General features: G+C 40.2%; 1 protein-coding gene across 4 annotated transcripts in view; it reads right to left on the bottom strand.

Moving 5' to 3' along the window:
- BABAM2 (BRISC and BRCA1 A complex member 2) overlaps positions 1–14,358 on the bottom strand; it is a 401,610-nt gene that overhangs the window by 21,694 nt on the left and 365,558 nt on the right. For all 4 annotated transcript variants that reach the window (XM_058682896.1, XM_058682897.1, XM_058682899.1 and 1 more), the window contains one exon: positions 10,684–10,837. In XM_058682896.1, the coding sequence (XP_058538879.1) occupies positions 10,684–10,837 (154 nt within the window). The remainder of the gene's footprint in view (positions 1–10,683; positions 10,838–14,358) is intronic.

The following is a 14,358-nucleotide window of genomic DNA, read 5'->3' as shown; positions in this document are numbered from 1 at the left end:
ATTTCTTCTTCCAACAGTTCAAAGGCAACTCTGCTTCCAGTGCTAAGTGTATGTTTCTACTTTGATATTCTATAAAAATCCCAAACCAATTCTCCTATCCTTTGCTTTCAGCTCTGTAAGACATCTATTTTTCCAAGGAAGAAAAACATGTGACCATAACTCACAAACGAGGAGGTAGCTGTCCTTGGTTATCAGATTTTCACAATGGCTGGGTGGGATCATCAGAATCCTCGCCTGAACGCTTGGTAGCATTCGACAGTATAACACAGTTCACGTCCATGACAAAGATGTACTGATCTTCCAGCTATTCTTCTCATGTGCAGTTTCTTCTGGCTTACACGATGAGACCAGAAAGTAAACCCTAACCCTGTTTTCCACTGAGAAAGCAGGATGGAAGGATGGATCCGAAGGGGGTGGGGTGGGGTTCAGTCCTTAAAGCAGACCTCAGAAGGGCCAAAGAGTGGAATCAAAAGAAGCCAGGGACACAGATGCAGGGCCTGTAAAAGATGGCCTGAGGGGTCCTGCCCGAGGGGAGTAAGGAGGCTGAGCTGGGCTGTAATTGCTCTGTTCCTGGTACGGCCTGGTTCGTGAAGGCTGGAAGGATGGTAAAACAGCTCCGTCGGGATGAGGGCTGTATTAGCAGTAATTGATGGCCAGGATTTTTAAGGGAGCTTATCATTTCACAGCAACAGATGTCAGGTTCTAATAAATAACATGTTCTCTCTGACCTACGCAATTTGGAGAGGATGCCTGGACGTCAGGCAGATCTGGATTCCTCTCCATCTCCGTTGCTCTCTCTTCTGAAAGGAAAAACAAACCAAATCCCTTGAAGATACTTTTCAAAATGATTCTCTCTGAGAGTTCAAGGATCCAATAATTCCATGTTATTTATTTGCTTTACTTTTCTCTTCACAGAGTCTACGTTTCTAAACCCCTGGAGGGAAAGGCGTGCTTGCCCACGCAGGAACCCAGGGCATGTGGGTGAGGGGAAGGCTCGGGGACCTCGGCCTTCCTCAGTTCCAGCCTGGTTCTGTTCCTGTCCTCCCAGGGCACTCTGATGGCCCAAGCTGTGCTGGCTGGACCAGAAAATTCCCTCTTCTCTTCAGAGGGGAGTTCAGCTAAGATGAGACTGGGTTTGGGATTTTTTAAAGGGAATTCTTCCAAGGGAACTTAAGGCAAAATAAAAGAATAAAGAAAACCCATGAATCATAGCAACACTGGAACTGCAGGTTCTATCACTGTGGCACAGCACCCTGAGAGGCCAAACCTGGTAGCTTTGCCTGCCTCGGTGCCCTCCCTTCTGCCAATGACTCTTTCGGCCCAGAGCGGCTCACTTCTGTAGCTGCTCCCCCTTGCAGAAGGGCTGTGGGGGTGAGCAATCACAATTGGGCACAACCCTTACCTTTCTGGTCATCCCCCTACCCTTGGGTGCAGATGGGGGTTCCAGAAATATGGCTATAAACAGGAGGAGGGATGGGGCCCAGGGAGGTAGCGGGGAGAAGGGGAGGTAGCGGTCCAGGGAGAGGGAGGGTGGCAATGTCCCCATCAGGGTTTTCCGTAACACTGATGGGTGTCACACATGTCAGGGTGTCCCTCTGGCCAGCTGACCAAGCACGGGGACTGCAGAGAGAGGCCTGACTCTGCAATGAAATCTCAATAGGGACAAAGCATAATTTGAGCTGCCTTAAGGAGCTACCCACAAGGAAGCAAAGAAGTAAGTGATTAATTTCTGGGAAGACAAACACATATAACAGGCTGACATTATAACCACTTACACTTCACCAACACCCCTCCCTGAGTCTTCCCCTAGTCCCAAAGAATTCTCAGGCCTCACGGCTCCTGCGACCACACCATGTACTAACCTCTTTGAACTGGGGTTTCCACACTGAGTTCCATGGCATCTGAAGGACCCGAAGGGGCCTCGAGCCACAGTAAGGGTGGGGATGGGCAGCAAATCAGGTGGGGACATCTAACCCCCTTCTCTTGAATCAAGGAGAGGAGATCTATTTTTATTGAGTGTATTTAGAGGACGGATGCCCAAGACTGATTGAAGCATTTGGCAGCTAATGACAAGTTTGGAGAAAACTGTGTCTTTGGGAATATATAGGTATTAGCAGTGAAAAATTCCTGAAATAGTCCAGAATGTACAATCTTTTAAAAACCCTTGAAAGAGAAAATTATTCTGCAAAGACAACTGGATGACAAATTATAAAAGTGTGCATGGCGAAGAACATATGGTGAATTACGGACTGCTTTGGGACCATTTGGATAGGTTTCTAAATAAGAAAATAACAACTCTCTGACCTTGAGGCAAGAAGGGAAACAACAAATGTTTTTAGGAGGTTCATGAATTACTCCCATGTGTTGACTGAGAAGCTATTTTTTGAAATATTCTTTAAGTGATTCCATTTATATAACGGGTTTTATTTGTGACAAGCCATTGCAGTGAGTGGTTTGGGGTTAAATCCTATTCTCAGATACTACTTAGGCCTCTAGAATCAACCTGATGTTTTACACAATGAAGCTCATGGAAAACTCGCTCCATCTACTCACAGATTTATCAGACTAGAAAGGATTACAAAAAAAAATCATCTGATCCATTCATCTAGACAGATCTAAAGCTGTATACAAGATACCAATGTAGGTAACTAGTAAGTTCAGTTTGTTTGTTTTTTTTAAAGTGACAGTTGGTTTTATGTAGATTAAACAACTGAAGTATGGATTTTTCCAACTTTCTAAGCTGGTCTGGCTGGCACCAAGAAGATACAGCCATAGGTGATGGTGTGCATAGACGGGGCAGCCTAGAATCTAAGAATCTCTGGCCAAGTCACTGAGGCCAGGGGACTGTTTAGTTGGGTGCAGTGCTGACTCTGCTATCCTTTAATTGAAAATATTTTTCCCTCCACGGATAGTGACATTAATAGTGAACATTGACTGAATGCTCACGACGTGCCAGACCCTACGCTGGACAACTCACCTACACCACCCTGTGTGGGAAGCAGAATTCTAAGATGGCCCCTGAGATTTCTCACCCCTTGTATAATAATCCCCAGGACTATGAAAATGTTGGATTTCATTTCTATGGTTTCATGTTATGCTACATGAAACAGATGACTTTAAGAAAGGGAGATTAACAGTAGGACTGACCTAATCAAATGAACCCTTTGAATGATCTGAGTCTAGAAGTCAGTGACACCAAAGTCAGAGATTAGAAACAGCAGGATTTGATGCACCACTGCTGGCTTGATGATGTGGAGGGGCCACATGGCAGGAAATGGCCTCCAGCTGACAGCCTGTAAAGCAACCAGCACCTCAGTCCTACAACCACAAGGAACTAAACTCTGCCAACAACCTGAATGCGCTTGGAAGAGGCCCCGGGCCTCAGATGAGAAAGCAGCCCCAGCCAACACCTTGATTTTAGTCATTTGGGACCCTGAAAAGAGACCCAGGAAGGCTGAACCAGACTCCTAATCCATAGAAACTGTGAGATAATAATTTGTGCTGTTCTAAGTTGTTAAGTGTGTGGTAATCTCTCAGTTAATAATGGAACACCATACACACCATTTGATACTCATAATCACCCTCTAAAACTAGATTCCCCATTTCATAGATAAGGGGACAGACTTCAGGGAGATTATGAATTTGCCCAAAGTCACACAGATAGTGAGTGGCAGAGACAGGTTTCAACCCAGCTGTCCTGACTTCAGGGTCAGTGCTCTTAACTGCCACATGCATTTCCTCTCTGTATTTATGTTATTCAAGTGCCAGGCCTCTGAGGGGGTTGAGTCAGACAAGTGGTAAAGAGAAAGGGGAACTGTATCTGTCTGCCTGGGGACAGATGTACAGAAAGTCAGAGGCCCTGTGTTGAGCCCTGACTCTATTAGAAGCTAGCTGTGTGCCCTCAGGAAAGACACTTAATCACTCTGAGCCTAAGTTTCTTTATCTGCATGAAGGACAGTGAGGATTTCTACACTGTACCCCCCTCCCCCCCCCCCCCCCACGGGGCTGCTGAGATGATCCCATGAAGGTGTGTGAGGGTGCACTGAGAATGGTGAGGTCCACAGGGCAGGCAAAGGTGCCTGGATGGCATATGCAGGCACAGCTTTGACTTCAGCTTCCATCCTAAGAAGCTTGAAAAAGGAGAACAAATTAAACTGAAAATAAATAGTAGAAGTAACCAAGAGAAAAGCATAGATTAATAAAATAAATAGCTTTCTTTGTAAAGATCAGTAAAAATGATAAATCCCTAGCTAGACTGTTCTAAGAAAAGGGGAGAGAAAAGAATAGAAACTTTCACTATAAGGACTGAAAGAAGTTCTATCACTAGAGCCCACAGATATTAAAAGAAAAATGAGGGAATATTATCAACAATCTCACGCCGATCATTTCAACAACTTAGACAACTTACTTAAAGGAAACACTACTTGCTAAAACCAACACAAGAAAAAATGGTGAATATCCCTGTATTTAGTAAGGATTTCTTTGAATTTCTTTCCCTAAATAAAACTATCAAACATTTAAAAAAAACACAAAACAGTGCCAAACCTACACAGACTCTTTCAGCAAACAAAGGTGGAAGGAAAAATTGCCAGTTCATTTTATGAAGCCAGCATGGTGCTTTTATCAAAATCTGACAAGGACAACAGAAGAAATTTCAAATCAGTATCACTCACGAACATGTAAAAAATTTTAACACACTGTTAGCAAATCAAATCTAATAATCTAAAAAAGGATAAAATATCATGACTGAGAAGGCTTATTTACCCCTGGAATGCAAGGTTGGTCCAGTATTCAAAAACTAATTAAGGTAATTTATCACTTTAATAGAATAAAGCAAAACCATAGGATCAGGCCAATAGATACAGAAAAAGCATTCTACAGAATTCAACACCCCATTCATGATAAAAACTCTTAGCAAAGTGGTAATATAAGAGGACTTCTTCGTGTGATAGAGACATCTATATAAAACTTACTGCTAACATCAACCCTAATGTGGAGACATAAGGCCAGATATCTGATCTTACCACTGTGTACTAAACTACAGATCCCAGCCAATGCAATTAGGTAAGGAAAAGAAATTTAAAGCCATAAAAATTATAAAGATTGAAAATAAAAAGTAAAGCCGTAAGAAGTGATATGATTGTTTATGTAAAAAATGCTAAGAAAACCACAAAAAAGCTACTAGAATTTAGTACTAATTGTGAATTTAGCAATGTGACAGGACACTAGGTCAACACAGAAAAATTGTTTGTATTCCTATATACTAGCAGTAAGACAGAAATAAAATCTAAAAAAACTATCATTTGCAATAAAAGTAAAATCACTAAAAAAATACACAAGCTTTCTACACTGAAATCTCAAAACACTTTTCAGAAAAATTAAAGAAGACCTAAATAAAACCCTATTCATTGACTGGAAGATTCAATATTGCTAAAATGCCAATTTTCCCCTGGTTGATCTATAGATTTAACACCATCTCAACCAAAATCTCAGTGGGGTGTGTTTTGTTTTGTTTTTTTTTTTTTTGAGGGGAAAATGGAGTTGGAATTGGCAAATTAATTTTATTTTATTTTATTTATTTATTTATTTATTTTAAATGTTTTTTATTTATTTTTGGGACAGACAGAGACAGAGCATGAACGGGGGAGGGGCAGAGAGAGAGGGAGACACAGAATCGGAAACAGGCTCCAGGCTCCGAGCCATCAGCCCAGAGCCCGACGCGGGGCTCGAACTCACGGACCGCGAGATCGTGACCTGGCTGAAGTCGGACGCTTAACCGACTGCGCCACCCAGGCGCCCCTTGGCAAATTAATTTTAAAATGTATGTGGAAATGCAAAGAACCCAGAATAGCCAAAACAATCTTCGAAAGGAACAAAGTTGAAGAATTTACGTTTCCTGACTTTAAGAAATATTGGTATTGGTATCCAAACAGAAAAACAGACCAATGAAACAGAACAGAGTATCCAGAAATAGACCCACTCATATGTAGTCAATTTATTTTGACAAAAGCATGAAGGTGATTCAATAGAGAAACAAAAGTTTTTTTCAACACATGTTGCTGGAATACCTGGATATATATAAACAATTGACTTCAGCCTTTACCTCATACCATACACAGAACTTAATTTGAGATGAGATGGATCAGAGACCTCAATATCAAGCCAAAATGAAAGCTTCTAAGAAAAAAATGTTGAAGAATCTCTTCATGACCTCGTGGTAGACAAATAATTATGAGGCTACGAAAAGCATTAACATAAAAAGAATGTTAATAAAATAAATTTCATTAAAAATAAAACCTTTCTTGTCATCAAAAGACATCATTAAGAAAATGAAAAGGCAAGCTACAGATTGGGAGAAAATACTTGTAATACATAAATCTGACAAATACATAAATACCTCCTAAAACTCAATAATAAAAAGACCAACAACCCAATTAAATATAGTCAAAATTTGAACAGATGCTACTTAAAAGAAGGCATACCAATAAGCACATGAAAAGATGATCAACATCATTAATCATCAGGAAATCAAGATTAAAAAAACACAATGAAATCTCATTTCATCCCCTCTGGAATAGCTGAAATTAAAAAGACTGACAATACCAAGTGTTGGAGAGGATATGGAACAAATGGAACCCTGTATATTGCCCATGGGAGTGTAAAGTGGTATAAAGACTTCATAAAAAATTTGTCAGTTTCTTATAAAGTTAGTCATACACATACTCCCAATCCCAGTTATTTACTCAAGAATTGAAACCATATGTCTATGAAAAAGGCTTATATAAGAATGTTCTTTAGCAGCTTAATTCATAAAGTCCCCAAACTGGAAACAACCAAAATATATATATGCAGACGAATGGATTAACAAATTATGATATATTTCTATAATGGAAATTCCTCAGCAGTAAAAAAGGAATGCCATAACCGATAATTTTAAAATAATTATGCTAAATACAAAAAAACACACAAAAGAGTATGATCTGTACTATTCCATTTATAAGAAGTATCTAGAAAAGAAAAAACTAAGACATGTGATAGAAATCAGACAGTGTCTGTCCTGGCGATGAGGAGACTAATTGGAAAGGATAGAAGGTAACTTTGTCAAAACTCCATCAAAAGACAGTCTTAAACCTGTCCACTTTGTTGCATGTACATGACACCGTATGTAAATTACACTGCAATAAATATCTTTCAAAAGATATATACGCAAAGCCCCTGCCTTCAAAGAACTCACGATTTAAGGAAAGGAAACAATATAAAGATGTGAAAAATCAAAGGATAATACAAAAGAGATTTCACAGCAGTACACCTGGTCCCTGACTTACAATGGTTCCACTTAACAATCTTTTGACTTTACGATGGTGCAAAAGCAACATGCATTCAGTAGAAACCGTACTTTTGAGTTCTGAATTTTGATCTCTTCCCAGGCTAGTGACAGGTGGTAGGATTCTTGTGATGCTGGGCAGAGGCAGTGAGCTGTAGCACCAAGTCCACCCCTCGATCACGAAGGTGAACAACTGATACACTTATACGAGCATTCTGTACTCACACAACCATATTGTCTTTCACTTTCAGTACAGTATTCAGTAAATTATGTGATATATTCAACACTACATTATGAAATAAGCTTTGCGTTCAATGATTTTGCCCAACCGTGGCTAATATAAGTGTCCTGAGCACATTGAAGGAAGTGCAGGGCTAAGCTAGGATGTTGGGTAGGTTAGGCGTAGTAAATGCATTTTCTATTTACGAATGATATTTTCAACTATAACGATGGGTTTATAGGGACATGACCCTTTCGTAAGTTAAGGAAGATCTGTACATGACCAACAGTCAACTGAGACTAGGAAGAGTGGAAGAAGCTGCCTGTGTATTAGCATGGACGGGGAAAACCTCAGGGAAGAACACTGAAGGATCTGAAGGAGCAGAAAGAGGGCGAGGGGAAGGGGTGAGCAAAGGCACCAGTGGAACAAAGCAGAAGCTAAACACAAGAGTCTTTCATATGTCCACTCGTTGACTGACCCTTCATATCAGGTCCATCCAATAGGGAGGAGTACAGTCGTGTTTTACAGGATGAAGTTCAGAAAGATTAATGGCCCTGCCCAAGGCCGCAGAGCTTATTCGATTAGAACCTGTGATAGGAGCTGGGCATGTGTGACCCCAGAGCCTGTGCACCGTCATTAGAGGGCATTTTTCTTGTGAGGACAGAATTTGCCGGACAGCCATGCGCAAGAAGCACGTGTCATAGGAAAAGCTCGGATCAGTGCCAGAAAGCGTCCTTTCTGAGTTCACATGTTTAGAACTTTGCTCTACAGGAGGGAATAAACAGCTGACTCCACTCAGAGAGCTCTACTGCTGTTCATAAACCGTGAGAGTGTTTATGTCATGGGCAGAGCTCTCCAAGTGAATTATAGCCTTTTACGCACTGAGCACATACAATATTTTCAGAGGACAAAGAAACAGGGCGTGGAAGGAATGCTACAGTTGACCTTTCTCTCTTTCTGTCCTTTCTCTCCAACCTTCTCCAGCAATCTTAAGCCTATCCTGCATGGACAGTTCTCTGATTGTGTTTATCCATTACCTGCCTTTGTGACACAACCCAGGAAAGTTACTCGCTTCAATTTAAGAAGCGAGCTTTTAAACTATTTCTTCTTCCTAGGATGAGTGGCTGGCTTTCTCTTTTATTACATTTAAAATGAATCCATCTTCCCTACAGTAGGAAGCAGATTTTTTTAATGTTACTTCAGATGTTTTCTTTAGACTGGTGTTAACATAAAGCAAATGTCTCTTGCATCTCTGAACCAATCTGTTAAGATAAACAGGCTTCACTTACGATATTCCTATACTGAAATCATAGGCTCGTGGTCTGCAACTCCTTAAAGACTCAATTCATACATGCTAAAAGGTCTAGTTCAGACACACACACACAGCTTTGCCATGGAAACCACAAGGACATGTCTGGTTCAGAGTCCATAGCACGTACCACAAATAACAGCCCATCTTCTAAGGGCAGATCTTGTATATACACAGGGAAAGCCCAGACAATTAAACAACTGCAATACCTCAAACATAAAGCTTACTTTTTAATCCCTTTCTTCAAGTCTATTTCAAGATACCAAAGTCTCAATGATTGTTCTTAGGTACATTTGATTATGTCTGTTGTTTTCCTTAAACACAATTTCAGACTTGGACATCATGGATAAAAAGGGAAAATACAGGGAGAAAGGGCACACTGAAGTTTCAGATAACAACAATTCTGGATTCCACATGAGTCTGGGAAGGTGTGTGTTTCTACAGAAAGCAGCCCTGTCATTATTTAACAGAGCCCCAATCCTGATTAGGTGGAGGCTTTGTACTACAGAAAGTACAGGGGATGCCAGGAGGCACCCTGGGGAGGGTGTCAGGGAGGGGAAGCAAGAGCAACAAGTTCTACTAATCGAGAACATTCTAGGTCTGGAAGGCCAGGTTTTGTCAGTACTTAAAACTGTCAGAAGTTTGGTATGATAAAGACTTTGGTCTCTCCTGCTGGGCTACAAATTCCATGAAGACGTGGACAACTTTCAATTTGTTTATCGCTGTATCCCCAGCATGGAGCCCACTGCCATGGGGGATGCTCAATAAACAGAGAAGGAGTGAAGGAAAAGGATGCTTAATAAGTATTCTTCATTTGTGTGATTCTGTGAATTTCATCATCCTTCAGCTGGGCTCACAGGTATGATCATATGGTGGTTCAGAGTGAGTGATAAAGTAATAGCCACCTGCCACTCTAACCATAATTGATTCTTGGAAACTATGACTTTAAGCCACTGTTGCTTCAGTCTAGGAGGCCATGGTTCAAGAAGACTGGGGTTCCAGACACTGAAGTCTTATCCACAAGGGACACTCAACATACTTCTACATTTACGTATTCCATATGACTCGTGAATGTTTTCCACAGATAGGTTCATGTGCAGTACTTAAATCCCTAAACTCCAAACTCTAGCTAACTTCAACCTCTATTGAATTTCCAACCTACTACCATCCCTGTGGATTCTAATAGTTCGAAGCTATTTGTGTAGCCATTTATTGAGTCGAGGAACACACAGGCCCTATTTTGGGCAATGGCTGTAGAGACACAATGAGGTATATAATCATTTTGTTCCTTCAGACATTACAGTTCCACGTGAAAAACTCAGTACTGGATTCATGTATTCACTGCAAAAATCCTATTTGTTTACCATCAGGTGAAATTTTCCATTAAAAAAAAATATATATGAAAGTAGTTGCTAACATTTTCATCATCGACATCATTTATCCACTATTCTAACTCCTATCTAGTACTTTTTCTCCAATCTAAACAGATTTCAGAAACATCCCGTAACCCATTAAAAAAAGAAAAACAATCTACCTGATGAGGCTAGATAAGGGGTTGGCAAACTTTTCCTGTAAAGGGAAAAATAGCAAATACTTTTTGCTTTGCAGGTCCTATGTGATCTGTTGTAATTTCTCACTCTGCTATGTTAGCAGCCATGCAAACAGCCATGCAAAATAAGTAAAGAAAGGGGCATGGCAATGTTTCAATAAAACTTTATTTACAAAAACAGGCATAGGACGGGATTTAGCCTGTAAGCAATGGTTTGCCAACCCCTGGACTAGATAAACAAAATGCTCCTATTTATAGGAAATAGCAACGGATTCACTTACTTTGCTCTTTTGGCCATCTCATTTCCATCCCATCTGGGGCTGTATGGATAATTTTTTTGGGCCTGGGAATAAAGCTGTCCACTGTTGGTAAAGTGATAGACAGACTGGAATGTGAGAGTCGGCTGGTCTCGAGGGAAAAACAGGGGCAGGTCGACTGCAAAGACAAAAGAAAGGAAAAAAAGTTATGGTTTCAACGTATGGGTTAAACTTGAATGTTGGGTACAGGACTCTATCTGAACTACAAACGGTTTGAGATTTAGGTAAAACATATGGAGAGAGGGGCCAAGAAATACCAAAGTGCCTTCCCTGACTTCAAGGAGTTTACAATCTAGGCACATAAGTGAAAATCACACATAAAAATAAATTTAACCAATATGAGGCATGATGTGTGGCTGCTGCTATGAAATGGTCACAGAAGCTGGGCACTCCCAGCCATGTGAATTCCTCCTATGGCATTTACCTTGTCCAGTATTTAGTAGGGAAGTTAGTTGATTATTTTTTTTAAAGTCTCTATTAAATCACAAACTCTTCAAAGGTCAGGCAGTATCTTCCTCATCTAGAATTTGATGGAGGGGGTGGGATGGAGGCTGTCCTTAAAAAATGGATTTGGAATGGGGAGCAGGAGGGGCAGGTGATAATCTTTATATTTTATAGGATATGGCCACTGGACTACCAGAAAAAATAAAGTTATCACTTTACTTCCAATCAAGCAGTGAATTCTGCTACTCAGCAGTTTGAAGCATCTCCAGATGTGTTACCACATATAGTTCCTAAACCAGTGGGGGCTCCTTAATGGAACGCCAACAGGGACTAATCTGAACACTGCATATGTCTACTGAGGGTAGCCTGATTCCAGTGTTTGCTGCTAACAAGTATTATGTGCTTTGTCTGTTCATTTTAGGGTCCTTTAACTCAATTTTTAAAAATAAAATGACTCCTTTTTAGTTTGAGGCAAAGCAACATTATAAACACAGACTGTTTCAGCAGCACATTCCTCAAGGCATATAATGTGTATTTGTATGAATGTTACCACTTCTAGGGCAAAGAACAGACAGGGACATCAATTTACGAAAATACGATAATGAGAAAAAATGTGTATAGAATTTCCTAGCTTTACAGAGTACTTTTATATACTTTATCTCATTTGATAGTTATAATTCCATGAAGGAGACATTATTTTTACCATGTGCATTTAGCAGACAGACAAACTTGAGACTCCAAGAGGTTTATTAACTTGCTCATGCCCCAGCTAGGTGGAGGTGGGGCTCGAATCTAGTCCCATGGTGTAAATCCTGAGCTCTCTCTAATGGGAGGCAATTCCCATTGCCTCCTGCTCTTAATGATACTGGTGCAACCTGCTCACAACACATTCACTGTGTCACGGTTACCATTCTCTGAAGTCTCTACTGTGAAGAACGTACAAGATTCATCTTTTTGGCTACACGAGGCAAATATATGAAAAGAAAATACATACTAGATAGCTACACATCTGTCACCATGCCGGTGTAGGGTGACATTTGACTTGGGCTAGGCCCTCTAAGCATCCAAAATGATTTCATGAAGGAAAAGTCAGGTTTGCAGCAAACTTTTTAAAAAACCCAGAAAACAAGAAACAAAAAAAAATTGTTCAGTGTCTTAGACCACTGCATATATTTGACTCTGACTCAGTGCTGCAGGGGGTTTCTACATATGAATCACCACAACCCAAGAAAAGTGGCAAGACTTTGAATGTCCACTCGTTAGTCACATTTTCCATGGGCCTCCGTGTGGTGCCAGCACATGCCTGTTTGTGCCAAAGCAGAGATTTAGTAACGTATAGGAAACAATACAAAATAGGAAAAACAAACTTAAATTATAAATAATTTGATTCAGAAAGCCCCTTTGAGTCCCTTTATATTACAAAGCAGGATTTGTAACATCTTCAGTCATTTTGAATAAATATTGCTTTCTAAAATTAAGTTTATATCTTTTCTGATTACTCATTTCATCTCCTCTAATTTTAGAAAGCATGCCTATTTACACATAGTTTAATTTGGCTTCAATTGTTTATATTACATATACATTTCCAAGTATAAAATGAGATTCACATTAACCCCCAAAGCAATCACCAACAGCACCGGTGAAAAGTATTTAACATGCATGAGCTTCCCTTAAAAAATGCAGTGATTTTTGAATAACAGAATTCAATGGCAATAATTTACCAATTTAAAGTAAGTATAGGCATATTTCGTATCAAAGTAATACAGAGAATACCACAGGCTTCATGATTGTCAAGCTATCAGCTTACTGGGCTTTGGAAAACGTTATATTTTTTGTTCCTGTTATTTTGTTTTGTAGAAAATGAGTTGCTGGTATTTTGACATGCTGAAAAATGATTTTCCCACCTAGTTCTGAACCATCCACTTTGACCCCCTAAATGCCCAATTAAGATCAGAAACAATTCAAAATGTGAATGTAAATTTATTTACCCAGGCAAGTGAATTGTTCTGATTTAAAAAAAAAAAAAAATTTCCAGCCAGCTATATGCTGATATGTACCGCGATTCCCAGAAAAAACAACACTGATTGCATGATTATTTCTCCATGGAGCTTTTTCTAAAAAAGTATAGTTGAAGCCAATATTAAAATCTGAACACAGTAGCTAGATGAACAGTGAAGCAGGAATGGTCAGAGTACTTGAGACATAAAATCGGTAATCCACATGAGAAAATAAAATTCAAAAAATATAATTATCTTGCTCAACTGAACTAAACCATACCCTGTCTGTATCGGTCAGGAATCAATGAAAGGATGGATTCTTTGAAAATGTTCTATGCATAAGAAAGAGTTAATAGGGGCGCCTGGGTGGCGCAGTCGGTTAAGCGTCCGACTTCAGCCAGGTCACGATCTCGCGGTCCGTGAGTTTGAGCCCCGCGTCAGGCTCTGGGCTGATGGCTCGGAGCCTGGAGCCTGTTTCCAATTCTGTGTCTCCCTCTCTCTCTGCCCCTCCCCCGTTCATGCTCTGTCTCTCTCTGTCCCAAAAATAAATAAAAAATGTTAAAAAAAAAAAAAAAAAAAGAAAGAGTTAATAATTAAAATATTTATGAAAATGCTTTGCATTTTTCTTGAAAGAATGTTTTGGATGGTACAAATTAGTCAGAATTTAAAAAAAACACAACAAAGTTTGTTTTCCTTATCTCCAAATGTTCTTCTCAACACTTGCTTATAGGCTAACTCATGATTTTTTAAAAAGATATCACGTTTAAGTAATCTCCGCACCCAACGTGGGGCTTGAACTCACAACCCTGAGATCAAGAGTCACATGCTCTACTGACTGAGCCAGGCAGGCACCCCTCACTCGTGATTTTCTGACGCATAGTAAAATAATGACGGCAGGCCTTTGCACAGCTAACTTGTTCTGAAGGTACTCCCAGGGCTCTATGCAGTTTGGGCTCATATTGGCTATATCGGAATTGAATATTTTAACTATTGGCTTCCTTTGAACCCAACCCACCTACCGGCTCAAGTTTGATTCCCAGGGTAGAACCCCTCCATTTGGTTCAGTTACTCGTCAGGATTAGTTGGACAACTGCTGCCTATTTCCTTCTTCCCGTATACAGAGACTGAATTTTGGTCAGCTCTCTAACCACGGAAAGGATGGCCCTCGCTTGTTCAGTATAATGTCAACAACCACTTT

The sequence above is a fragment of the Neofelis nebulosa genome, chromosome 9 (assembly GCF_028018385.1).
Source record: "Neofelis nebulosa isolate mNeoNeb1 chromosome 9, mNeoNeb1.pri, whole genome shotgun sequence".
NCBI lineage: Eukaryota > Metazoa > Chordata > Mammalia > Carnivora > Felidae > Neofelis > Neofelis nebulosa.
Note: the sequence above shows the minus strand (reverse complement) of the source record. Positions and strands in the feature narration are given on the sequence as shown.